General features: G+C 41.9%; 1 protein-coding gene and 1 long non-coding RNA gene across 6 annotated transcripts in view; one reads left to right on the forward strand and one right to left on the reverse strand.

Annotated features, from left to right (window-relative positions):
• Window positions 1-27,256, forward strand: part of RBM20 (RNA binding motif protein 20) — a 94,805-nt gene that overhangs the window by 4,600 nt on the left and 62,949 nt on the right. Inside the window, exon 1 of one of the 5 annotated variants that reach the window (XM_010714696.3) lies at window positions 16,782-17,153. The exons of the other annotated variants lie outside the window; for them this stretch is intronic. Coding sequence (XP_010712998.1) covers window positions 17,140-17,153 — 14 coding nt within the window. The 5' untranslated portion in view covers window positions 16,782-17,139. Of the gene's footprint in view, window positions 1-16,781; window positions 17,154-27,256 lie in introns of those variants that run through there. 5 annotated transcript variants of the gene reach the window in all.
• On the reverse strand, window positions 17,162-25,936 carry LOC104912006. The gene is made up of 3 exons (XR_794349.3): window positions 24,328-25,936; window positions 23,530-23,789; window positions 17,162-22,250 (listed from the first exon to the last, which is right to left on the reverse strand). It is a non-coding gene; the product is annotated as an uncharacterized LOC104912006 (long non-coding RNA).

A 27,256-nucleotide genomic window follows, 5' to 3' on the forward strand; every position in this document is an offset into this window, starting at 1 on the left:
TTTTCTCTCAACACGAGGTCTCTCAGGAGAGATAAAATATGAATGTACTCCCCTTGTATACATTAGTCATGGCAAATAGTTTGGCATATATGGCAAAGGCAAAGCAGATACTTAACAAAGGGATGATGGGAGAAACACTGCTTTCACTGTTTCTCTCCTCAGTATTACTGACCCAGCCTTTCCCTACTCGTTTGCCTTTTAAAGTACATCTCCACAGCCTGAGTTGCTTTCCCCACCTGACAGAGCCCTGAAAACTCATCTATTTACATATAACTCGTCCCTTAGATAAGGCATTATCTAAAGATCAGTGACAAATTAATTCTATGGGTATTTTATTTTAAATCACAATGACTGAAAGTGTCAGGTTTCTTTATTCTTTTTTAAAATAATTTTTATGGAATTTTTTTTTGTTGTTGTTCTTTATTTTAACCCAACAGCCTGTTGGGACAGAAGCTCAGTAAAATGCATTCAGGGGTTGAAGAGGGGCTACAGAGGTGAAAAAAGGAATGGATCAGAAAAAATAATTTAGAAGTGCCATCACGTGTGCTGTTATCTCTATGCAGTCTGGCTTTTATCGTCTGTTATCAATAAACTCACAGTTGCCCAGAAATGTCAAAATAATTTTAGATATTTAAGTGAGGGCAGAGATGATAGCAGTGGTGCCAACTTTGGTCAAAATGAAAATAACCCACTTCTATGAGACCATGTAGTAAGTGGTTTATGGGATGCAGCATATGGCAGAGGAACTCTTTGCTGTCACTGAGTTGCCTGGATCTTGCTCTCTTATTGAAAACTTAATCCTGCTGTTCCCATCAATGGGAAACTGGGAAATGTGTTCTTTTGGGGCCCTTGCATCAGCATTTGTTGATGCTAACCTGTGTGCATCCAGCTGAGGTATGGCTGCGGCGTGGGGATGTGCTGAAGTCTTTCCAGCCCCACTTGGAAGAAAGGGAAGAAGAGGTGGGTGCAGATCTACTTTCCAGGGACTGTCAGAATGGGGGGAATTGGATCTTGAGAAGTACATTTATGCTTTGGAGAGGGCTGTGGAAATTCCTTCAAGAGGGCAAGAATTGGGTTTTTGTGTGAAGTAATTTTGGTTGCTTTAAAATACCCTTTTGGATGGAATCTGCTGTTTCTGAGGAGCGTGCTGTTTTGATTTATTTTTAAACTAAATCTTTCAATCAGATTTGCAGCTGGATGCTTTATCAGACTGGCTTTATTCCCCTGAATTCCACCCCCTCCCCTACACCCCCCCCATTCTTTGTACCATTTTATAGTTGGTGTGAGGATGTAATCGCTCTGTTAGCCTCTGCCCCTCCACACCCAGCTGCTTTCTCTTTGTCACACTAATGACCTGTCACTGTGAAGCTGTCAATTTGCACAGTGGGTGAAAGCAGAAAACCTGGCCTCTTGCGTTTTGGAGACGTTTAATATGTGTCCCATTCTGACAGGTTGAGCCTAGCCTGTCTTACTAATGCCTCTTGCCTGTTTAGAACAAGTGCAAAATAAAAGCCCTACATGTTCTGTGACATGAAGGGGGCAAAGGTTTGCTTCGTTAAGGGATCAGGATTTCATGATGACTGCAGAAAAGCAATTATTTTTGTTGCAAGCTTACTGCTTTTATTTTTTTTAATGCAAACTTATGAAATGTAATATATCTTAATTGCACCACAAATGATATATTTTGTCTTGTGCATCTGAGGAACTGCAGGAAAACCAGTATGCTCACTTTTTGCATGGCCAGATGAGAGGTGAGCGGGACTGGGGTGGCATTGAGCTGTGCTTTTGTTGCACTGAGTGTTGGTGATGCTGTCCAGTACTGTTCTGTGCATTGCAGCTCTTTTCTTGCAGCAGGGAGATGCAGAGGTTGGTGGGGTCTGTGAGGCAGGGCTGCTTCACACAGAACCTTGCAGATGTGCAGGACTTGCTCTCACATCTTTGCTTGTGGCTCTATATTTGCAAAATACAGAACAGACTAAGCATTTCTGCAAGAAGTGGCATGACAGCTGAAGTTTCTTTTGTAGAGATAATAAATACTTTTCAGTGGGCTTTTGTGTATTGTATAGTTGGAAAATAACAGTAAATTGACCACAGTACGTCTGTAGTAAGAGATGTTGGTTCTGTCTCTGCCAGTTCATGTGTTTTTCCCTTAGGGGAAGATTTGTTAGGTTGGTGGTGTGTACAGCTTATTGCACTGAGTCTTATGGCTCTCTCTTCTGTTTGCATTGTTTGCAGTTCTGCATTTCCTCTGCTTCCCCGCAGGAAGTCTTTGTTGCAGATTATACACAACTCAGTGTGAGGAGGGGATCTCAAGAAAAGGTGGCACCTCCCTCCTAAAATACTGGGGAGAACTATGAGCAAAGTGGAGTGAAGCATTTTTCTGCCCTAAGCTCCTCTTATCTCCCAAGGTCTTCCACTAACACATCCTAATATTCACACCCTTGTTAGCTGTGTGCTCTGCACCATCCATTTGTACCCCACTATGGCACATTCTTGTAAGGTCACCTACAGCTTTCTTCTGTCCTACCAACCAACAGCCAACCATTGGGCTCTTCTCTTTATTGACTTCTTCATTCAAGGTCACTGCTCTAGCTTGTAGCAACACTGCCTCTCTCTTGATGGCCTGAGAGGTTTGCATCAGGCTGTTCTGATGTGTGTTGTGCTTGGGGTGTCCCTGATGTGTCTGGGGGTGAACATATTTATAAGTAATGCAGGAAAACAACGGTTGGTGGGATGGTGCTTGTAGATACCTCAGTCGTTGCAGTGGATGAATGGATCTGTAGGGTCTGAAGTGATATAAACACAGCAATACAAGCTCTGTCGTAATTGCATCCAAGTCAGCTTTTGTATTTTTTGTTCCATGTTGGATATTACTTGCATATTACCTTTTTTTCCCAGCTCATGAAGAAGCACTGACTAACGATGAAATGTAAATGCATTACCTATGGTAGAACTCCAGAAGACTGGGTGTTGTTCCTATAGCCTATGTTTTAGAGGTTTTTTTTTTGCTTTACGAAGTAGTAAAGGATTCAATTTCCTTGAAGGGAGGGGAAAAAAAAAGTAAAATAGAATTTTTCAAGGACTAGAAATAATTAATTTTACTTTGTTATTTATGCAAGGCAACACCTGTCTTGTAATGTATTTAATATCCTAAGTGGCCTATCCATTTTTCTATCCATTTTGCTTGTTGGGTAAGTAAGACTTAAATTGCTCTTTGGATATAGTGTACATACTTTGATAGTGTACGTAGTATGAGACTGATCTTGCAAAGCCTTATTCATACGCATGAGGATTATTTTTGTGCATAAGGCTTTAGAGGATCAGATCCTATCACCCAAGTCTCCGTGACTATTTACTGCCTCGTTTTTCTTTGCCAGGTCACTGGGAATTTCCATGGACTCAATTAGCACAATGAGTATTGATAGGAAACACCCAATACGTTAGAAATTTAAGAAAATAATAGAGTCTTTGTGTTTCAGCATTGGAGCTTTCCTTCTGAAAGAGCATGGAGCTGTGGAGTATTGGTCTGCCCTCCTGTTTGCAGTGTATTAGTATATTATGTATTAGTGATGTGAGTTCTGGAGTGTAAAACCACTCAGTGGTGGCTGCTCAGCCCCTTTCAAGACCCTGGCAGGGCCATTTGTAGCTGTGTCTGTGCAACGTGCTGCCTCCTGTGCATGTTCCAGTACTTGGCACTGCTTTGTCATCTCCTCTGGCTCTGTGGAACAGAAGGCCCTTTTGTACCAAGAAACATGCAGAAGGGAGGAGAGTCCTCCCATGTTTCTTACTGATCTGTGTAGTAGAATAGATTTTTTTTTTTTTCTTATGCCCTTCTTCAAAACTTTAGACCTACTCTTTGGCTCTGGTGCTTCTACCGTTTCAAGCTGTATTGTCTGAATGTTGGTAGCAGTGATCTGACGCTGAGGACTTGATTGGCAAGTTTTAGCTGCGAGTACATTTTCACAGCTGATCCATAAATCCCCAGCAGACCATTAGGAGCTTCAGAGCAGCTCTGGCAAGCTCCCCTACAGTAATTGTAGTTTTAAGTCTGTTATATTTAGTTTTCTCACCTCCTAGCAGGATGCCAGGGAGCCCTCTCTAGAAGCAAACACTACAGTCCATGTTGTATTCCAAGCTGGCAGCTTGTGCAGAGCCCAGTGTGGGAGGAGGGCTTGCTGCTCATGGACGAGGCAGAGAGCATCCAGGGATGTGAGTCGTGGCACGCAGACCCCCAGCTGAGACATTTCAGGAATTGGAGGAGGCATGGAGCACATCACTTCTCACTCATGCCTCTTGCTCCTGCTCATTGGAGGGAGCAAGGGGTCAGGAAAGTGGTGTTTCTTCAAGCTGATCCATGATGGAGTTGTATGTAGCTCTGATGCAGACAGCTCTTAAATTAAGATCTCTGAGGTAATTTTACTTACTTAGCTGCAGCAAAGCTGGCAGTTCTGGGAGTGACCAGAATGAACTCCTAAGAAAAGAACTCTTTTCTCCAACATGGGCAGCAGCAGTGTTTCTTTTGTGTAATGGGACTTGTGGTAATGATGTCAGTGTAGCAGCTGGAGGCTGACTTGGAAACCACATCCACTTCAGGCTCGTTGCTCTATGACCACGTAATAAAAACAGTGCTGCGGGGACTAAATTCTGTCTCTATGATGCTCTGGAGGATGCCTCTTATGCAGCCTAATAAAACCAGAGGAGGGGTTTCTGTTGCTTTGGATTTGGATACAGCTGCATGCGCTCTGGCAATAAGCTCTAGTTTGGCTGAGTGTTTGGGCAAGTAATGAAAACTGTGTATGTTTCTTTTGGAAATCTCCATTTGCCAGGGATGTGCTAGTCTCTTGGTGGAGTCTGGTGTGTTACCTTTCTGAAGGGAGAAGGGGATGATCGCTGTAGGCAAACTCTTCCAAACGGCAGCTGCTTCCTTTTCTAGAAAAGCCTGATACAAATTAGTTAGTGGATGATCGTGAATCTCTTGATCATCTGCAATGTAAAATCAATCATTCTTAAATGATGGATCATTCAATCATACCTAAAACCTGTAATTGATTTCTTTGCATAGAGGGCTGTCAGAGAGGCATTATCTGAGTTATATATGAAAAGGGGAGAAGGAAGAATTAGTGTCGGTCTTTTAAATGAATTTTCAAATGATTTTTGTTAGAGCAAGAAAAGAAGAAATTTCATTTACATTAAAAGCTCCTTTGAGCAAGAAAGCAGAGGCTTTGTTGACTGGGGTCTTGTTAGGATAAGTGTAGAGTAAGCAACTATAAGTCCTGATACACAAGTGATGATCTTGTTATATAAACTTCGTGTTGAGCTCACACAAGAAGCAGTAAGAATATCAGGTGACAGCTTTCCTGCAAGGAGGCATTCCTGATCAGAGGTCTTCAATAAAAGAAACAGAGTTGGTCATCTCTTCAGTCCTTACTTTCCAGTGCATTTGATGCAAGATGCCGAGTGGGAGGTGTTCTGTGGTGGGGATTGCTGTTGATGCCTGGGACAGTTCTGGTATTCGACACCTAAACTAGAAATGCTAAGAGTGATAAATGAGCTCATTACATCTGTAGAAATGAAATTCAGAGCATGCTTCAGCCAGGAGGAAAGACGGTGCCTTTCAGCTGTATCTCATAATGGAAAAAGTTTCTGAAACAATGTGGAACATCTAATGTGGCTGGATGAGGACTGATGTAGGCATGTGGAAAAAGAATACAGCGATTTTAGGATTGGAAACGAGATACTAGGAATATGGGTAAAAGAATGCTGTGTCTTAGGCTCACCTACGTAAGTGTGCTCTGTCTTGTATCAAGAACAGAATGAATGAGCAGCGGTCAGCGGGCAGCAAGTGTGCGTTTGGGCAGCTTGCTGAGATAACGGGCTGTAGATAAGGATGGTGGGGTGTGCTCACTTAGTGACTGGCCTGCAGGGTGTTGTTGCAAACTTCAACCAGCTTGCAGTTCATCTGCATGGCAAGTAAATTTTGGAAGTACTTACTTGGAGAGCTGTCTGGTGTGAATCAGAGACCAGCACTGACACTATAACAAGTTAGGCTTCACCTGTAAACAGGAAATTATAATTAAAAGGATAAGCATAATTGTGTGAGGTCCAGAGACATCTGGAGTCCTGCTGCTGATTGTTGGTCTAAAATACAAGTGAGTGAATGCAACCATGGAAGGCAAGAGGAGAGTTTAGGAGACTTGTTTTCCCTGCAGCGTCAACTCAGGCTTTTACTTAGGTTTTTAGCTGTAAGACAATCATCTACCCTCTGCTGAGATAGCTGTCACTTTGGCAAGAACACACTGACAAAATAATTTAAGTGCTGGTTATCCTCCAGTACCATTTCCACCATTCCCTGAAGGTCAGAGAAGTTTTGTGTGATGCTACTGATCAGAAAAGGGCTTTCAGCCCTGCCTCATCATGATGATTTGCCAGGCTCAAGCAGCGTTGTATGGGCTGCTACTGGGGAGCACCACTGTGTGAGGTAGGCTAATAGCTGATACTGGGAAAGTGAGAGGTGTGAGGGAGGCATATCTCAAAGAAGAATCCATCTTTATGTGGTGGAAAGCCTACGTACTTCTCTCAACTCCTTGGAGGAGTCTGGGCATTATGCTGGCATTACGTCAAGCAGCCTCTTCCCCTCCTGCCCCCTTCAGTGTAGCTTTTGTCTAGTTGGTATTGACATTTTCTTTTCCAGCTATTAATTAAAATAAAAATAAATTTAAAATGATCTCCAGGTGCAAACTCAGCCTCTCTTTTATCCTCATGGGAGAAAAAGTGGCCCATTTACTATTTTAATCATTGCAAAAGATGACTGATAGGAAAACAGTGTCTTTTCCCAAGTGGGATTGAACTGCGAAGCGACCAGGGTAGCTGGGAGGTTCTCAGCTTGTGTGTACGTCTTTGAGAGTATGAATGGTTTGGAGAAACAAAACAGAATGTTTTCCTGATTGAAGAGCTGCCTAGACTTATCTCGGGCTATGGCTGGTTATTAATAGAGCATACTGCACTTCCTTCACATAAAGATACGAAGGGCACTTTGCTGAGAAAAAATCCTGCTGTGCATTTCTGTCTTTGGGCCCAGCTCATCACCCAGCTAAAATTAAAAGGTGAAGTCAGGCAGTTCTTGCTCTCTATTTTTAAACTGCTTCAACGTATGAATGTGAGTGTGAAATCTTTCTTTAGACCTCTCTTAACTTAATTACCTACTTATTCAAAATATCCTTTTCTCAAATTGCTGAGCTATAATTATATTCATCTTTTCTGTGGATGTGCTGGAAAAGTGCATCTTTTTCTTTAGGTGGTGGGTGCTTGTTAATGTTGTGCTCAATTTGTAGTTCTGTAGCTTTTATGGCAATGGAGGCCTTATGGTAAATGCTGGAGATCTATTTGGATGTGTTAGAAAGAATAGCAAATAAATAATGCTTTTCTGTGTCTGTTCTTTGATTTTTTTTTTTGGGGGGGGTAATATCACAGAGAAGCCCAGCTTGAAAAAAAACAACTACATACCTCAAATTAATAATTTTTATTTGATCTTAATAATAAATGATGTGACTGCTGCAAATATTTTGTTACACTTTTGTTCTTTCATCTTCTGTTCTATATAACTTCTATCAACTACTTCTATCAACTTTGTTTATATGCTTTTTCTTTTGTGTTTGGGGGGAAGGGGTGATGTGACCCCAGTGCAGGACGAGCAGTGGAGCCTCTCATGAATCATGGATTTGACACACTTTTGCACTAAGTTGGGTATGTGGAATTCATCTTCCTTTGTTTCAGTGACTCTATCACAAATGCCTTTATAATGAGATCGGGTGTTCTTTGCTCGCAGAAATCACATTCTCCAGACTCGTTTCAGCCTGCAGAGGGTGTGCTTTCCTCCTCCAAGGCATTCCCTGTGTTACCCGTAATGCACCATCCTGCTATGCTAAGAATCTGTCACTGCACTTAGTGGTACATAGGAAAAGGGCGTCTGTCTGTCCCTGTGCTGTCTGTTCCTGAATTTCTCGGTCTGTCAGATATTTGATGTGTGCAGGCTGTACGTGTGGGTTTCTCTTGTACCCAGAGTAGTGTTACTTCTTCAGAACCAGCCTCTTTCATGATGAGAGGGACGCTTGAGAGCGTTTGTTTCTCTGCATCCTCTTTTTGGGACCATTAATAGCAAGCAGAGTTCAAAATGGAGAGACGTATGATTTGTCTTTCTCAGCCTCATTTCTTTGCTTTTGTCAGTGGAGCAGCTGTGTCATCAGACATCCTATGTGATGGTCAAGCAGTCATCAGGCACCACTCTGTCATGTCAGTAGTGATCCAAAGCTGGATGAGCTGGTAAGCTCTGAGCAGTGTTACCTTTGGTGTCCAAATACTCCAGGGTTTTGGATGTGGGAATCTCTATTGAGCCTTACCTCTGACAGATGAGTAGACCATTGGCTGCAGGCTGCCTTCAGGGCAGCTGGTGCCTGGGGACAGCAGTAAGGTTGGTTACATCTCTCCAGTCAAACCCCACATGCTGTTCATCTGGTTGACATTTTTCTCTGTATCTCCCTCTTTACTGACCAGAAAATACCTGAGATTTCACATGCGTGATTGTTGGATGACAGTGTGTTTGTGTTGCTGGTGAGAAACATTCTATTCGTGATGCAATAGTTTGGAGAAACAAGCTATTCATGTGCTTGGTGGCAGTAGAGTTGGATAGCTAGACACTGATGTTAAGTAATGCAGATCTGGAGCCAGTCTGGTCTGTTGGACTCATCTTCCCATACCAATCTCTGTGTTGGAACAGCTGGCCCACCAGCTTGTTCTAAGCTTCCACCCACCCTCCATAAAACTCTTGGAGAACCATCTCTTTTGTAAATCCTTCTAGCCATTACCCTTCTTGCTCCATCCTGTCCTGTTGCCTGTTCTTGACTTCTGATTGATCATCTTGTAAAGAAATGTATATACCTCTAACCTACAGGCAAGTTGCATGATTATTTGAGAAATGAAAAGTTGTGTTTTAAGAGTTAAATATAGACATGACATTCACCTAAGCAATGATGAGAATTGTTGTCTAATTAAATGACTAATTAAAGTCATAGTTCTTTTTTTTGCTCACCCACTGTAGGCTGCAGTCCAGTATTTCCAGTACTACAAATGCTGCATTGGCAATATCCACAAAATTCTTACTGCTGTCATCTTTGTCTATGTCATCTTCTGCTCAGTTTTCAGTATTCTGTTCTTTTGTTTTGTTTTTGTAAATGCCCCTTCTTGTGCTGATTTACTGAAGCCCCATTGCTTCAGAAGTGCCTAAATCCTGACAGTGTCAGTGAGTTTTTAGCTGTGTACATGTATTTCTGCACTTGAAATAGAGTCTGCAAAATTTGTCCTCTGGAACATTGTTTTTGTCATTGGAAAGGAAACATTTGACAACAATAAACGCTCATGGCTTCCAGTTTTGGGCAAGCAGCCATTATATGTATGTTTATCCACAGTAGGAAATTTGGAAAGCTTTTGATTTAGTAGCACTCATCTGTTAAATGTAAACTGCTACCTTTAAAATTGAAGAGTATTGAAAGGGAAAGAGAAATGTATGAATATAGTGTGAGTCTGGTAGAATTGCTGATCATACCTTTAAACAGTCTGAAAAGTACATTTGTCAACAGGACCAAGTGAACAATTATGTGATTGTTACATCTGCTTAAAAATATCTTGCAACCTTTATCTCATTTTAAAGCAGACACTAAATTTACTAGCATCCTTTTCAATAGATTGGATTAAATTACTGGGGAGCGCAGGGCTGTATTTCTTTTTTTTTAGTAGTTTGAGGACTTGCGTGTTTGTTTGAAGGCTGCAGACAAAACTCTGACAGGTATATTCGTTGAGCAAAACAGTTATTTTGAATTTAGGGGAAAATAAGTTCTTGTTTACTTTGTACTGTTGCTTTAAGTAGTTTGAATAGTAGACTTTATTCAAAGAATAATCCTTTTTTTTTTTTTTGCTTCAAACTATGGTATGTGAAATTTAGTGGATAATAAAACTGAAGAGCCAGCTCGTAAAAGTGGTGTTAACTGGAGTGTACAAAAAATAACACAGAGTCCTGTCATATCATCTGATAGCAGTGCCAGAGGAAAAACAAACTGAAGAACTTGGTTGTGTTGTGTATTGCATGGATGGAATTGAAAGCATCTCAACATTACTGATAGATATGTAATACTTAAATGTATATTTCTAATGTACATGTTTTTTTTGCTATGGGTGTGTTTGTGTACTTCTATGCAGTTTTATTTTAAGTAACTCCTGTTTCAGCGAACATTCACTATAGATATTTATGTTGCTAATCTTCTTCCAACATACAAGTACTTGAGTGCTTTCCTACATAGCTGCTGTGTCCTCCAAAAATTGTTCTCCCACTGTTTGTGAGCTGCATTACAATAACGTTGTAATGTTATAATTATTACGTATATTATAATATGCAATTATTGTTATTAAACAGCAAATTATATTGTCCAAAAGGCCCAGTGGTTTCTTAACATATCCTGGGGGGCAGTGTGGATCAAAGAATGATTTTTGGTAGTCTTCTTCAACCTTAATGATTCTATCATTTGATGACAGCACAGATGTTAATATCATAGTAACTGTTCTTATATTTTTTAAGACGTTTCAAAAATGGCCAAAGTCAAACTGTTCAAAATTCCCCCCGTTCTTTGGCTTTTCTGTTGGTTGAGATTTCAGATCATTGCATGACCCATTGCACTGTGTAATTGCCATCACATATTCCCTCTATGGATTTTACCACATTGGTAATAAATTTGTGATTAGATTATCATGACCTGATCATTTGAATATTGAGGACTATAGAAGAGTTCAGCTGCTGAGAACATCAGTAGGACAAGAAGTAATGAAGTGCCAGGGGAGGCTCAGGTTGGGTGTTAGGAGAAGTTTATTCTCCATAAGAGCAGCGAGACACTGGCAGAGGCTGCCCAGTGAGGGGGGTTGCTGTCCCTGGAGGTGTTAAAGAAGTGTAGAGGAATGTGGTCAGTGGGCATGGTGGGGGTGGGTTGACAACAGTTGAGCTTTGTGATTCTAGAGGTCTTTCCAACCTTAATGTTTCTATGATTCATGGCTTTATATAGAGTGCTTGTATTTACGTATGTATGTAGATATTTTCTTGATGTGATAATACCCTTGTCGTGTATCCGCTTGAATACCAAATGCTTGAGAGTAAGATGGGAATGGCTGTATGGGAAAGCCAGTTCAGAGAGATTGTTTCTTGAGCTCTGTATAGATTGCCTTGTCAGGGCTTGGTGTTGTCTGGGGGAGGGGGGGGGAGGGAAACACCAAAACAGCACTGCGTGGAGTGTGAGGGATCTTCTCAGCTGCATATTGCTCACCTACACTGGCTTTCAGCCCTGCAGCGAGGCTCACAGAAGTGGATCAAGGTGCTGCTGTGTGAACTGTGCTGCACATGACAGAAGTGGTGCTGGCTGCCTGCTGGCAGGAGCATGTCGGCCTCTCCTCTGATGCGTGCTCAGCGTGGGCCCAAATAACGGGCAGTGCTGGGCGTTTCTGGCAGGGAAGGTGGGCCATATTAAAGGCAACTCTGATTGTGCAAAACACAATGTTGGGCTGTTGCACAGTTTTCTGGTGGGTTCTTTAGGCAGTATTTGTCTTCAGCAGCTGCCTGTGAGCGACTGTTCCTGCACCTATCAGCCCTGTGGCAAGCCTGAGCCCCTGGGGCTCCATTTGCTGCCATCTCCCACCACTCACTGGATGATTGGGAACGTTGGCTTAAATTCCTGCATTGCTTTCAGATGCTCATGAATCCCACTTCATACCGAATAGAAGTTGCTAACCAGTCACTGAGGAATCTTCAAATCGCCTTTAGTACTGAAAAACTAGATTCCCATTATTGTTTCTCTGAGCTAAGTAATCCACCACAAGAATGGATTTAGCAGGACAATTTATCAGCAGAGATTTACATCAGTAAGTATCTGGTTAAGGATTTAAGCTGAAATTTAAATCTGTACTTAGATATGGGTTTTATTTAAAAGAATATCCTACTTAGGATTTCAGTAACATATTTTGCAAATCACTCTTCAGATGCTCTTTCTGGAGCTCAGATGGCTGTACTGTATATGAAGAATGGATTCAGGAGACTTCACAGTGTTAGTGATTATCTTGTAATATTTTCCAGATGGCAGAATGTGATGCAGTCAGCGCTATCTGGTTTTGCTCTGTCCGTACCCAATAAGTAACCAAGAGACCATTACAGGATCAACAGGCTATTATGACAATGGCTGGTTAATTCAAATGTTCTTTATTACATTATGAAAACTGCAGATTACCAGAAAGCTCATTGGTGAATGCAAGAAGATTAATTGCTTCTCGAAGCTCTTGGAGAACTAGGTATGCAACTTGAATTAGCTACCCCAAGCTACGCTTTGGGAAATTAAATCCATTTTTGTAAGGGCTGTAATGTACTTTACATCTGTTCAGTTGTGAGTTTCTCTTGTAGCACTCCATAATTCCTTTCCTGCTCTTTGGAGAAGCAGGAGGAATGTTTATTTGTTGTTGTTTGCAATGATCTAAAATAAAACCAGCGCCACTAGTTGTGTGGGCACGGTGATAAAGTTCAACTTGATTGCAGCTTGTGGTTGCTCATAATTCTACTCATTTAATGTTTGTGCAATGCTGTTGTTTACTAACTGGTGCTCTTACTAGGCTTGCACACCATGATTTGAATGGCAAACCCATCAAATTTAAGTAGGTTCTTAGCTCAGGATTTTCTCAGCATTAATCGAAGGCGCCGGGGTGCTGCACTGGGACAGGTGCAGCCTTGCCGTGCAGAGGCAGGATTTGGGGAGTAAAAGCTCCTGGTACATCCCGGCATCCAGCTGTGTAGGACTTCTTACTTGAACTCGTATCCAAGAAGTCTTTAAGGGAGATTAGGGCTGTGGTGGGAAGTTTCAGTCCACTGGCAGTTGTCCTAAAGAGTAGGTTTTCTAGGCACTACTTTAAGCTCTCCTACCCTTTAGTTAAGCCTAGGAAAATGGGATGGAGGGAGAAGTAAGACAGAAATATATGGTATTAACTAGCTTTTGGAAAGGATGAGAAAACTTTCTGAAATAGGTTGAATGTCTTGCAATGGTCTCATCATCCATGGAGCAGCTGCTGTAGGCTGCCGTGGGTGTGGTTGGTCACTGAGAAGGCTCCTCTTGGATGGAGAGGCTTAGAACTGGAGCTGAATAGTGTTCTGCAAAGAAGAGCAGCTTCTAATGCAGTCATTGTTTCAGTGGTTATGCCATGCTTGCCTGTGATACTGTTTTACTGAGTGGCTTCATATGTTTTTATCCTGCACGGTGTTGCTGGGCTCTTTTTGTGCTTTCCCTTTATCATGTCTCTGGAGAGTTCCACAGTTGAGCCTCAAAACATCCTCTTGTATGGAAGGAAGGAAAGAGGAGAGGTTTACATGGTGCATTTCTCATTTTACAGTTACCAGTGGCTGCTCACAGTTGTGCAGCCCAGTCCTGTGCATTGACTCAGGCTGTCTTTGCTCGCTGAGATACTGGTGGTGATAATGTGCTTTGCCAGTCTGATTTGTAAGGCTTGATGTGTAAAACAGAATTCATGACTGCAGCTTTTGGAAACTGAAGATAGAAACTGTAATGAGCTCTCTCCTAATTCATTGCTCTTCCAAGTCCTTGGGGTGGCTGTGTTGCTCAGCATTATGCAGCCTCTTTGTCTCTTTTGTTGTCTTCTATAACGAGTGTGTAGAAAACAGGCTCTGCAGTGATGGGGACAAAGGAGGGGAAAAGGGATGACACTTCTACACTTCTCTTCCAGCTCTTCTCTCATTCCTCCTCTACTGCACAGCTTTTCCTTCCCATCACAATCTCCCAGATCCCTAGTTTCTCACCAAGTGAGCAGAGGTTTTCACCTTTTCGTGTAAGAACTCGCCAACGATACCCTACAGATGGAATATAAGGAAGAAATATCCATTACTTTGACTCATTGGCAGGAAATGCCATGCAGTCACAGCAGCTTTCGCACCTGGGCAGGTTTCTGCTCAGAAATCTGACATGTTGCCATGGGTTAAGGAGGTGGGAATGGAAATTCAGCCTAAAAGAGCCTAGAGAACTTTTTATTCTGGGAATGTAACACTTATCAAAGGCCTGAAAAGTGTTATTAAGAACAGCTTTCTAGCCTGATGCGGTCTCTTATATTTTTACAGTATTCTGTTGATAAAGGGGAGAGAGGCTGTGAAAGACATTACTTTCCAGGGAGAAGTGACCCTTTCCTATACTTTAAAGAGCTTATATAAGACCAGCTGAAATCGTGTCCTGAAGGATATTTGTGCAGCAGAGCACTCAGCACACTGTGTGTCTCACAGCCTTAAGTGCCAAGTTACACTCAGCCCATAACTATTGAGCCCGTGAGACGCTATTCGTTGTAGAAACTTGAGATGTTTATTAAGATGTTCTGAGTTCAATTTTTGATGTATCAGAACAGCTTTTAAATCTGTCACGGCTTCAGGTGGCAGAGCCGGCATGAATGCCACTCAAAGTAGTGCTGGAGAGATGTGACTCCTCGTGGTTTTTGTGGTATTTACACTCCTCCTAATTTTAAGAGAAATATATCTTTGGGGGGTAAATCTGGCTGTTTAAAGTAAGTTCTTTATGGTTAATATCTCTTCATGTCACTGTCTGGTTACAATAGTAGTACGAGGTGATTGTATAATGATGTTAGATTAAAAATTATTCAGGTACAGGAAGATATGTATTTTTTAATGTTGCAAATATTCATTTAAAATTCTTAATTATGTTGTTCCTCTCATGTCAGCCCCCAGTTTCTAATAAGTCCCTGCTAGGTAATTTTTTGTTCATCGACAGCGCTGGAGTGCATGCAATGGTTGTCTCCTTGGGTCTGCGTGTGTTTAAATTAGTTATGTCAATCAGTAACTTCTGTTGGAAGGATACACAGAAAACTACAAAGCAGTTCTGCGTAAATTGCTTGCTTTGCTCCATCACTTTTTCTGTTTAAAGGTGGAAGCTTTTATGAAGATGTCATGTGACAAATAGATAAATTATCTGATATCCCTCTATGTGTTTACTTTGACAGAGATCCAAATTGCAGCAGGGAGGAGTGGGAACAAACTCGCAGTGCACAGAATGCGTAGGGTTTCAGGGTTAAAAAGCAGAACAAAACCAAAACACAATCCACAGTCTGCTTAATTGCTCGTGCATCTTGCAGAGAGAAATGTAATTATTGGCAGAAATCATAGATGGGATTACCGAGCGGTGCTGCTGAGCTGCTGTGTGGCAGTAGCTGAGCTGCACTGCTGTGTGCAGAGCTCCAGTAGGGTGGTTGGGTGGGAAGGAGAGCTGCGGGAAGAGCTGGTGGGGATGGTATGGGTGAAGCTGTGCGGTTCTCTGTCAGCCAGCAACAACATGTTGCGTGGCAGGAAACTTTGCTGTAACTGGATATTTTCTGTTTTGGTGCTGAGCGTTAAGCACAAGTCTCATGTTAGTGCATATTGTAGCTCCCTTAACTGTATTTCTGCTCTTGAAAAATGTGCGTTCGTTCTTCTGATGTGTTAAACAGAAATACAAATTCAAGTAGCTGTTATCTTCTGAGAAATATTGGATTATTCTTATTTTAAATTGCTCTTTTACGTTGTTGCTTATATGTACGTATATAGAAGGAAAGCACATTTTCCTCTGTATATCATCAAGAAGATCGTATGGCAGAGGGAACAAACAAACAAAGCCAACCTCAAAACATAAACTGTGTTGCTAAAGCGGGAATTTGCTTTTGTGGCAAATGAAGTCTCCAGATGGGAGACTGGTAGGTCAAACTTGTCACTGCTGCAAGCTGAACATACATGAGACAAAGCTGTTCAGCCGTCTCTGAATCTCCACAGTGCTCATTGGAATTATTTTTTCAGAGCGCTTGCAGGAAAAACAGTGTTGTTTTTTTTTTTGTAGTGTTTCACGTTGAGCGTTTTTTATTTGGTAAACCAGGCTTAGAAAATTTGTGAAGATATTTTAATTAAGAGGGAACGTGCACTAGGGAACAGATTTTGTGGGAAAACACTGATTTCAGCTGCTGCTTTATTAAGTTGTGTTATACTTTTCACTGAGACGTTGTCAGTTGTGAGTAGCGAGTTGCTGCTAAGTAATACCTCTCCTTTCATTAACTGTAGGTGGATGGTGTTTAGCCTGGGATTTAAGGACTTTTTTCTCTCTGTTTAATCCCTTAGAATTTTACTGAACCTGAAGGTTTTTAAAGATAAATATTAGTTATTTCTAAAGTTTTCTATTAAATATCAGTATTTCATTTTGGGAAGAGTAAAATGCAAGGGGATGAGTTTAACTTTTTGTTCCTCGTGTGCAATTTTTAAAGCCATCCTTCAACACTCCTTAGGGTGAGAAGGTCTTCACACAGCCACGCGCTCTTGTCACAGCGCACAATTCCTAAACGAGCTGCAACTTCAGGGGTGTCTGTAGAGCCTGGCTTCAGAATGTGAATTTCAGAAACATCTTGGAGATTCTTTATGGAATAATCTTGGAAAAAGACTAGTATGTGCTCAGCTTATAGAATCCAGAGATAGAATGTGCTATTTTTAAATGAAATCAGAGATTTTTCTTGGGGAAGAAAAAAAATTTCTTATGTAAGGCAGCCTTAAAAAGGAAAAGTATTTGTTCTACTGTTTTGCAAAGAAGGCTGTCATCTCAGCAACAGCAGATACCTGCTTTCTATTAACAAAACTGAGTACATCAGAAGCTGGTATCCTTAGTTTTGTTACAAAATACTAAAAATCTGCGGTGGAGAAGTTTGGGTCTAAAACCTGTTCGTTGAAATGAATTTATTAGTAATTGGTGGCATCTAGTGACTGTCTCTGTCAACGCACGTACTACATAATTCATCTACAGGCTTTACTAAATAGTTACCTTACTTACTGTCTCAGCCTTCAGTTCCAGCCTCTTGTTCCCTTTCAAAAGATAAACTTTCCATAGGGCAGCGCTTATCTCCGGGCTTCCTGCTGGTGGAGGCTAAAGCTGCCCCGGCTCGGTCAGCGCTCAGTAGAACCCTGCAGACTTCAGTGGGCGCTCAGCAAGGACATGGGGAACCGCTGAGCTTCAGTCAGCACGAGGAGAAACAGCAAAGATAATGGATCAAAAAAGGTAGTGTATTTAATTCAGGGGTGGTGGTTTGTTGCAATTATTTTGAGTTGCGGTTAGAAATTAATAATACTTTTGTACGTCCATAAAAACAAAGAGCGGTAGGATATGTTACTGCTGTGTGCGGCTGCTAGCTGGTTGGTAAGAGGTATCTCTGCTTCCAGAGGGTGATAGTATTGTGTGGACTAGCAAAAGGCAGATGTGTGTTTGATTTTTAATTCTTGTGAACGGAGTGGTGGTGGCCTTTGTAAAGACAACATCTATGCTTCCCTTGTGCCTGTGCATTATGCTTCCAGCAGAAAGGGTTCACAGCAGAGTTTGTTTCTCTTCATTGTTCCTGTTGCCCTTGAGAAATGTGCTTTATATCACATGCGCTTCACAGAAGTCATTCTCAAATGGGTTACGGCAGATTCAGATGCCATTGTATGAAGTGCTCCGTGCGGTCTGCAAAACAAGGAAGTGCGAGATAACGGCGGGAGTGTTTGCTGCTGCTTTCAGATGGTCTATCTTCAACATGGAGGCCAATCTCAGGCCCTGGATTTTGTCAGGTCAGGGGGTGAGCTCTGAAGACGTTATCTCTGTCTTTTCTTTGTTGACAACATATCTTTGTCCCTCCTGGGACCTGGGATGGCTGCATGATAGTGCTGCTATTTAAAATGCTTAGATAGGAGAAGTTATGTAAATTCTTTCTATTTTTAAGGATGCTCATTAAAGTTCCTAACAAGGCTTAGGCAGTTTGGGGGTGCAAGATGATAGCTCTGCCAGGGGGAACAGCAGATCATGGAAAAGCCTGTCACTTTCACCTGGCTTTGTTAAACAGGGATGTGCTAAATGCATGAGTTAAATAATAAGAAACAATTTGCAAGTATTAAATATTATGCATGCTTGTTCTTTTATCTGTTTTTCTAAAGTCAACTTTCAGGTTAAGTGTGTGTTTTTTTTTTTTGGGTTCATTTCGGAATATTTTAATCAAGTGGGGTTTATTGTTCACGTTGTTCAATCAACTTTTTGTTAACTTCTTAATGTCTCAGTGTGGCATTGCCCCTTATTCCTGGATGCTGCAGTGCTGGAAGAGCAGAGCAGCTTAACTGCAGAGTTGTTTTGTTTGTGCTGGTCTGTTAGTAATACACATCTCACATCTGCATAACTGAAAAACTGTGGGTTCTAATTGGCTTTTTTATGTTGGAATTTAAAAGCTGAGCAAAATAATGCAAACAAATCAACAGCAATAAACAGTCTTCAATTTTGTACAGCAAATCAGGAGAATCAACTTTAAAAATCTTTTAAGGGGTTGTGTGTAAGACTTTGGGTAAATCTGATGGATGGTTTTGGCAGAACAGCCGTTTTCCCTCTGCCTTTGGTCTCCTTGGTATGGTAACAGCATTTTTTTTTTTTTTTTTTGCTGGGCAGGGAGGTAGCAAAGGAAAGGAATCATTATACCCAATACAAGTGTTTAACCTGTATGTGGTCCCCTAAAGACCTACTTGCAGAACTTCAGCAGGACTTACTGTGTGAATTTATGCATTTTTCTACTGACTATTAAAATTTAGTAAGGGGAGCTGATGATGTTCCTCAATTTAAACCTGAAGAGATAATTTGTCTGTTACAGATTTGCTTGAAAAACAGGGATATTATTAAAAACTCAAAATAAATCTCAATCTGACAATCCCTCTGTTCCTGGAGTGACGATGTTGAAAATGTTGTTGTATTTTGTTTATTACCATTATTTGTTGTTGCAGTCATTTCCAGGAGCATTACTCCTGTATTAGGTGCACGCAATTCTACTTTTTTTAAAGTAAACAATAATAAAACAATCGCACAACCCGGCCAGCCCTTGTCATGACTGTTTATGGTTCTTCCTATGTGGATTTCTTAAATGTTCCTATAAAAGCGTATGAATCTAGCAGCAGAGACTAGTGCTCTGAAACACTGATTCTGTGGATTTCAGTTGCAGATTAATTCCTGGTGACTCCTAGGGCTGCATACATAAATGTGGAAACATTTACCTGCTAAAAAGTGTACTGTCTGTTTGTACACTGGCTTGTATTTGGTTAAGGATATGCCAAATTGCCGTACAGAGGGAATTTAGCTTTTCTTAGTGCTGTTCACCTCTCTTGAACATGTCATGCACACACAGGGGAAAAGCAAAAAAGAAAAGAAATACATGGCACAATGAGATCCTTTGGTCCCCATCAGATTCTCTGGGCATTTCCACCAGAGAGCTGGGATTTCTTTCTTAAGCAACCTATCCTCAGCCAGAATGTTCGGGAATAGGTACAGCTTAGCCCCTACAGCATCCTGTGTTCCATATGTTATTGCTTGTCGTGGTGACTTTTAATCATACCAAAACCTGGCTTTCTGCTCTTTGTTTATCACCTGGGTGACACAGCAGAGCACAGGAACAGTGCTGAATGCGTTGATTCCTTAAGGGCACTTTGCTGTTCTTTACTAAGATACATGTTTTTCTATCTTTTTTTTTTTCATCTGGACTGAAAGCTATACCAGCTGTGGCTTTGTATTATTTTTTTTAAGCAGGTTTTACTGCTCATATTTGCTCTGAATTTTAAAGATAATGTTTCCCTATAAGTGGAGTGGCAAAGAGAATGCCCCAGCCTTGTTGCTGGTGCAGCATTTTGTGCCAAAAGCCTGGAGTGACTGCGCTGTGAGATGAACCTCCCAGTTCTGCCATGACTGCTGCAGGCAGCTCATCTGCAAGCCTGGCAAGGCGTTTCAGCTGTACATTATTCCTTTTCACAAGAGTTCAAATATCTCCTTGTTGGGACAAGGAAGTTTATCTACATGTTAAGTCTCAACAGTGGCTTCAGGGGATACTAGTGTAAATGGGAAACAGCGACCTTTCTTGAGAATCATGTGCTTTGGAGCAGTATATGCAGTGGAAAGAAGTTGACTGTAAATAACATAGACTCATAAGTAAACAAAGTGTGCAGTTTCAGAAATCCTGTTAAAGCAATAAATGTATTCATTCTTACTACTCCAAACAGTTGCAAGGTGCATGACCTCTTCCAGCAATGGGCTTTTCACGCTGTTCCACAAGTAGTTCTCATCAACAGACCTTAAACCCTGGAGCTGTTATATTGATGGAAGTTTGTTTATATTTAATGTATAGGTGTTAAAAGAGAAAACCAACAAAACTAACCTGAAAACATACCAAGTGCTGGACCTGGGTAGGTGCTGGTAATGCCGGCAGCTGGAAAAACCAGGGGAATTGGTGATTTTCTTCCTTTGCAGCACAATTGAAATATAGAAACCCCATTTTCTTTAGAAGAATGCTTGGACGCCCTCCAATCAAGAGTGAACAAAGGTTTGTCTGTCAGAGTCCCAGGAGCCCCCCGCATCTGCTTTAGAGAACAGGATGTGGGGAGGGGTAAAAATGCAGCACATCTGTGTGGCTGACATGGCTGGGGGAGCACCTGGGAGTTCCAGGCACTGGGAGCTGCTCTCTGGGCTGGTTTTTGGTGGGCGCTGTGCTGTCAGGGCTTCTGAGTAGCGTGGGAGCCTGGTGTTAGGGCTGATTATCTGTGGAAGGTTCTGGGTTCTGCACCCTAAAGGCGGAACAGAGTAGTTCTCCTTTGTAAAAACACGTTTAATAATTCTGGGATGTTACTTAGCCTGGTTTTTGTATTTGTAGTCTCAAAAGTCTTGTAATTTTCAGTTCCTTCCAGTATCCAGTCAGAATTTTGTAAGTGGGTGCATTATGCTTAAGCCTTTAATTTGGTTTGCTGACTTCTGGTTGAGCTGATTTTGGTGAGACAGAGTGTATGTAACAGAAACAAGTTGTGCCTGAAACAGCTGTGCATTCCTCTTGCAATGTGCACTGAGAGTAGCTCAGGTGCATCACTGTACCAACCAACCCTTAGCAGAGTGCAGTGCCAGAGTTGTGCAGATTGCTGGTGAATGGAGAATGTAAAATTTGGACTTTGGTGGACAGATTGCAAAAGGAATTCTTTCTCTAGACTTTCTCATTGATTATTCACCTTTATTTTCAGCTAAAAATGCTGCTAGTTAGTGAATTCAATCATTAATTCCCAAAAAGTAGCGATGCTTAATTTGATTAAAGCTTTCTTACGTATCTGCAAATCCTGTCAGGAAGATTTGTTGGGCATCTGTTATTGCTTTATCTCTTTGGTTTTGTTGGCAGTGAGATGCCATGCACTGACTCTCATGTTTCTAGACATTAGGAGCAATAGTAATAAAAGCGTGTTACACAGTTCTGCCTTCAAGTTTCATTTAAATGAGCACCCAGCTAACTGCGTATTAATGTGTGCAGTATTTTTAATATAGAAATAAATACCCTTGTTCAGAATGTGTTTTGCAATGTTTTTTATGATGTAGTCCTAATGAAAAAAAAAAAATGATTACAGCCATCTGTGCTTCTGGAACATTAAATCTTGGAGGAAGGGTGTCGGATGGGAAGGTGACAGCTGCAGTTGTAATGATACGTTCTTGAAACTCGTAGGTGAGCTTTGTGTATGCACTTCTGGTGTGTAAGGCGTGTAAAGCTTTCTGAGGCATTGCATGTTCTCAATGTGGAAATGAAGCGTGTGCTGGGGAGGTGCCGTGCCGAGCAGGAGGCAGTGGAGTGCTTTAGCTCTTGTTTCATTTTTATGGCAAATCCCAAGCATTAAGGATATTTGTGGTTTGGGGCTTTTTGTGGTCAGCGAGATTCCTCTGCTTGTTCAGGAGTACAGCTTTGGATGATGTGCTCAGAACTTTTAAACTGTGATTCTTATGGAAGAAATCTGCAATTCCTACAAAGGAACCTTCAGTTTCCTCTCTTGCATTAAGTCTCCTACACAGGGAATCTTAAAATTGTAACAAACTGAAGTAGAGTTGATGTGTCGGCTGGGCTGGCTGCAGCTAACAGCAATCTGCAAATGCTGAAACTCCATCATCCTGAGTAGAGAGAGGACTGCTAGAGGGCTGCTTCTCAAGAGGCAGAGTATATTTTCGATGGAGAAGGCTTTGAAATCAGCTGGTGGGAGGGAAGTCCTGGTGACGAGAACAGTTGTGTTAATCTGAATGGCAGCTTGTCTTCACTTCTGACTGTCTTCATGCTGTGTCACCCTCCGTGGGTTACTTCTGTGGAAGTAAATTAGTGGTTTCTGTTAAAAAACCAACCAAACAAAACGAAACAAACCCAAAATTGCAAAAGCGGCAACTTGATTTTGAAACAACAGTAACTAAGCATGAACCAGCAGGCTTTTGTCCTTTTTCAGTCAAATATTTTCAAAGTACATTTTTAAGTAACTGTCGTGTATTTCTGTTCTGTGAGGCTCAGGGCAAGATGACAGCCCGGGGGTGGGGGAAGGCATTCCAAGGAATTAATGGGATGAGGGGTTCATGAGGCTGTGGGGAGTTATGCTGAGACGTGACTGCTGTTTCTTTGAAGTGAAGTGTATTTATGCTGGCGTAAATTGAAATCCTCACTGTCTTCAATCTTGTCTAAATGATACAGGTAACAAATGCAAAAGCATTTTGATGTTGTAGTTAAATATCAGCGTAGTACAGCAGTTGAAAAATATGTGCCTTTCATGTCAAATAATTATTTAATGTATATGCATTTTTAGAGTGTTGAGGGAATATATAGAATGAATAATACCTAAATAACATTAACAATCATCAGGCCACGTATTATAATGCACAAGTCAACTGGTGATTGGCTTGAATTCTTATAGTGATTTTGGTGTTGCATTTACAAATTAAAGAAATTGGAGTAGATAACATTTAAAGGTCTCATTCAACTCTGTGAAAATTGTAAACAGCGATTGAAACTTTTTGTTTCCCTTTGGATGAGTTATCTGGAAAGGACTCTTTGTAAATCTGTCCTCTCACAGAGCCAGGTATGCCCTTTAAGTTTAGGGGAAAGCATTCTCAACACAAGCAGGGCTGTGTCCTACATGCCCTTTAAAACTGAATGGTAAAACAGAACGGTTACATACCTCAGGAATCCCTGTGTGGACACAGATCATTCAGTCTCATCTTCCTTCTATAGATCTTTTTTTTTTGTAGACTAAGATTTTTGGAGCTATAGACTTGAACCTATCTTTCTGAGAAGTTTGAGTTCTATATCCAAACTGATTATAGATGCTTTTTTTCTCAGGGATATATAAAGCAAAAATAGCTGGGAAGTACCCATTAACTCCTATAAGATTTGTGAAGGATAAGAAAATAAGGGCTGAAATTACAGATAATGCAATAATTGTTACTGGATGCCGTTAAAATGCGCGCAGAAAGTGAAAGGAGAGCTAAGTGATGGCGCGAGGCCGCCAGTGCTCTCCCGCACAGTATTTAGGGCAGGAGCAATCTGTCGACACAGGGAAGAAGGATGGCTGCTGCCTTGATCCCTCTGTGTACCCACCTTGCTGCGTGCTCTGGGTGTCCCTGATGGGGCACGGTGCAGCCGTCCTGCTGTGCTATCGGTGCCGCTGTCGCTGGGTTGTGCCGCAGCTGAGAAGTCTCGGTGCTGCCGTGCAGATGGAGCGGGAGGGTTTGCCTTTACCTCAAAGACTTTGCTAAGGATTAGAGAGCTTTAACAAGGATTGTGTGGTTTCTTTTCTCCGGGAGGGTTTGGAGTCTGGTTTGAAAGATGAGCACGGGAGGTTTCCGTAGTGCTGCGAACTGAGTAATGCGAGTTGAAGCACGACGGAAGGGACAACAAACGTGGGGAGAACAAAGGAAAGGAGTCTCACAGCCAAGCCAAACAGCCGTGCACAGCAGCTTGGGAATACTCTGATTGCCTCCAGACCATTTAAATGATTTAAATTGTAAACTATTCAATAGCAATTTCCCGATGTATATTTGGCTACTGGAAAAGCTCTGCAGTATGATGCACCCCTTTTTCGTTTGCATGTTGCTTAAAAATAGAACTTCTTACTCTCTCTCTCATTGAATGAACTGGGATACTCCCTGAGTGCAGTTTAAAAGATCATATTAGAATTTAAACCATAGAAAACACAGGTGCAGAGAACATAAATAAGATTGCACATGCTTTAGCTCTTCCATATTGTGAGCTATTTAATTATCCTGCTCTGCCTGTAACTGAATATAGCCACATCAGGCTTGTGTTTATGAACAGCAATGGCTGATATTTCTTATGAAATTCCAGGATGAGATTGCTGTATCATCTGACCCTCTTGACCAAAAGTCATTTTCTTACCTCCTAGCCTGTGGAGAACAGCGGACTTTTCTTGCAGCTTGATGACAGATGAGACTAGTGTGCTGCACGTGGGAATCTCAGTGTGAGATGGGAATGAATGAGCTTTATTGCAGAGGGTTAAGAAGGCTTACTCTTTCGTTTATTTTCCTTCTAAATGAGCATGGAGAGAATCGATATGGGTCATTGATGGGAAAAGCTCCAAGGAAAAGTCACCTGTCTGGATGTCTCGTGGTGCTGGGGGTAGGGAAGGACTTCTTATGTTCAAGCTACAGCTTTGAGTGCAAAGCCTTGTTGATGGTATCTGGGGTTGCGTGCTTTTGGTGGTTCCTGCACTGCAAACTGATAGGTTTAGTTGAGTTTCCTAGTGTATAAGCATCTGCCTCACAAAGCTTGGCTGTTGGCCTTTGAAGCAGGTGACCAAGTCACCCAAACCTCTAGAAGTCAACATTCCACTTTGTGTGGATTTCACTGGGAATTCTGTTATCCCTTTCTGGCTATATTGCTGCTGTTTGATGTGGCAGCAGCCCTATTTCCCAGTAGACTGAAGACCTGTTTCAGCCTTTCAGGGCCATCAGGATGTCAGTGGCCTCCTTAAGATGTTCAGACAGCTGTGTCTTGTTTTGATGCTGCACGTCTCAGCCTGTTGCGTGCTCATTTGGAGGCTCTTCCTAATTCTGCAGAAAGCGCTAGAAAGGAAATGAGGAAGAGCTACAAGGAGTGAAACTCTATTGAAACTAGTGAACTTCTGGTGTCAGTGTCGAAATTGCAGTCTTGGCTTGCTACTAGTAGAATGACATTTAAGGAAAAAAAAAAAAGTAGACCCAAAAAAGGAGAGAAGCATCTCCTTTTCTGCGAGTTAACTGTGGAAGCAACTTACAGCTTTTATGTCCTTTCTTCAGTTTGGGCAGGAGCTTTCTTCAGTTTGGACTGGTTTGCTCAGGCTGGAGATAAGGTTACAAAGAAGTCATCAAGCTATTGGGTGAACTGATACGGCTGCAGTGGATGAGTTTGTCACTTTGGTGTGACAGTGTGGCAAGCTGATTCCTTCCAGGAATCTCTGGACTCCAAGTTTAAGTTAAAGGTGAATACAGTGTCATTTACTCAACTTACCTATCAGTAACACTTCCCGTCTTGTCAAATGTGCATGTTTATATATACTTCTGCTGAAAGGACTGGATTCAAAAGATAAACTCTAACAGCTATGTGGACTCAGTTTGACCTTGCCAAAAGCGGGTCCCTCCACTTTTGTTGGTTGGTTGTACAGCCTTTCATACAAGGCCATTTCTTTTCCCACTGCGTCGGCTATGAAGAGCTTCTAAGAAGAGAGCAAATCTGCCCATGGTGCTTGACTAAACCTTTTGACGATGAGCCACTAGGGTTTTAATTCCTAAGCATTTTCTGTTGAAATGTGACTGATGATTGGGATAAATGGCAGGGACAACCAAGACTTGAGTTCCTCTGCTGGTCAGCAGTGCCTTTTCACCATGTTGAGGAGGATGGGTGTCCCGCCTGGCTGCTGTCCCCGTGCACGATGCATCAGCTCACTGCCAATGGCAGATGGCAACGCTGCGGTAAATATGCACAGTTATGGTTTAAATGGAAAAGCTGTGGGAAAGGAAATACATTAATCCATTGAGGCTGTTTTTCTTTTAAGTAAGCCTCTGTAATAAATTGTGAGTCTTTGCTGGACTTACCCTTCCTAGATTGCTTTCTTGAGTGGGGAAAGGAGCAGAATTAAAAATTGAACTGAAGCATAAAAATTATTAAAATACAGAAGCAACTGAAAATTAAATTAGGTCAGGCGTGTGGAAAGAAATCCTCTCCCATATGGTCTCTTTTCTGAGCACACTTCAGGAAATCCTGGTCTTGCGGATCAGAAAACATGCACTGAGCACACGAGTGTATGAGTTGTTTAGGTGGTGGTGTGAAGGCAATGCTTAGGAAGTGCTTTACAACCAGAAAGAGCTGAGCCCTGCATCTGGGGAGAGCTTGGTGCGGTCAGGAATTGAGCGTGGGCTGCTGCTTTGGAACTAAACTCTACGTTCAGGCTTTTAACTCTCTGGAGCTCAGATATTGCCTGCATTGTCTGGGGTTTCATCCCCAACCCTCTCTAATTTTTGCAGTTTTAAGGATGTTTTGCATATATTCACTCTGGCTAAAGAGCTGAGGATGTAGAATGTTTTGCAAAACAGTTGCTAATATTCAAAGCTATTGCCACAACTCTAAAGCCCTTTTCTCTCACAGATGCCTAATTTGATTCTCATCTCATCTTCCTGTTTTCCCAGTTGTTGCAATTTTTGTATCCTAGAAGGGTGGACTGTCCTGAGAGTGAAATTTCCTGGGCTGGAACGATGTGGAGAAACACACATTTTTCTTCTTCCCCCCAGTAGCAGTAAATCACCCTTTTAGGTACATTAAGACCTTATTCTGCTGCACCCACGGCCAGTGCAGCAGTGATGCAGGATTCAGAGGAGGGCATGGGTCCAACCTGCCGGTCCTGCGGGCTGTGCCAGGTGCTGCTGGTCTCTGCTGGAGTGATGGAGCTGTGGCAGAGCTCTGCCTTGTTCCATCCAGCCCCATTGCTTGTGCTCCAGCCAGTTTATTTTAAGCTGGCCTGAAATATCTCCGTGCTGTACCATAGCGGGTAATGTATGCAAAGTTGTGTATTTCAGTGGTGTCAGTTGCAGAATAACTATTCTGTCACATGGAAACCTTTCAGGGGGGAAAAAAGAATAAATAGAAGAAAATAGCGTGACCAAGAGAGCTGTTGCAGACTCTTACTAGTTAGTCTCCTGCTTTTCTGAAGGCTTGCGGGAGCTGGAATTCCTCTAGAAAAATGTGGCCAGCTGAGGACACAGAGTTAAATTGTGGCTTGCGTGGGCTCTGTTGTGTCAGCAAGTTTGTATCCTACTAAGAACTTGTTGATCTT

This window comes from Meleagris gallopavo, chromosome 8 (assembly GCF_000146605.3).
Source record: "Meleagris gallopavo isolate NT-WF06-2002-E0010 breed Aviagen turkey brand Nicholas breeding stock chromosome 8, Turkey_5.1, whole genome shotgun sequence".
Taxonomy (NCBI): domain Eukaryota; kingdom Metazoa; phylum Chordata; class Aves; order Galliformes; family Phasianidae; genus Meleagris; species Meleagris gallopavo.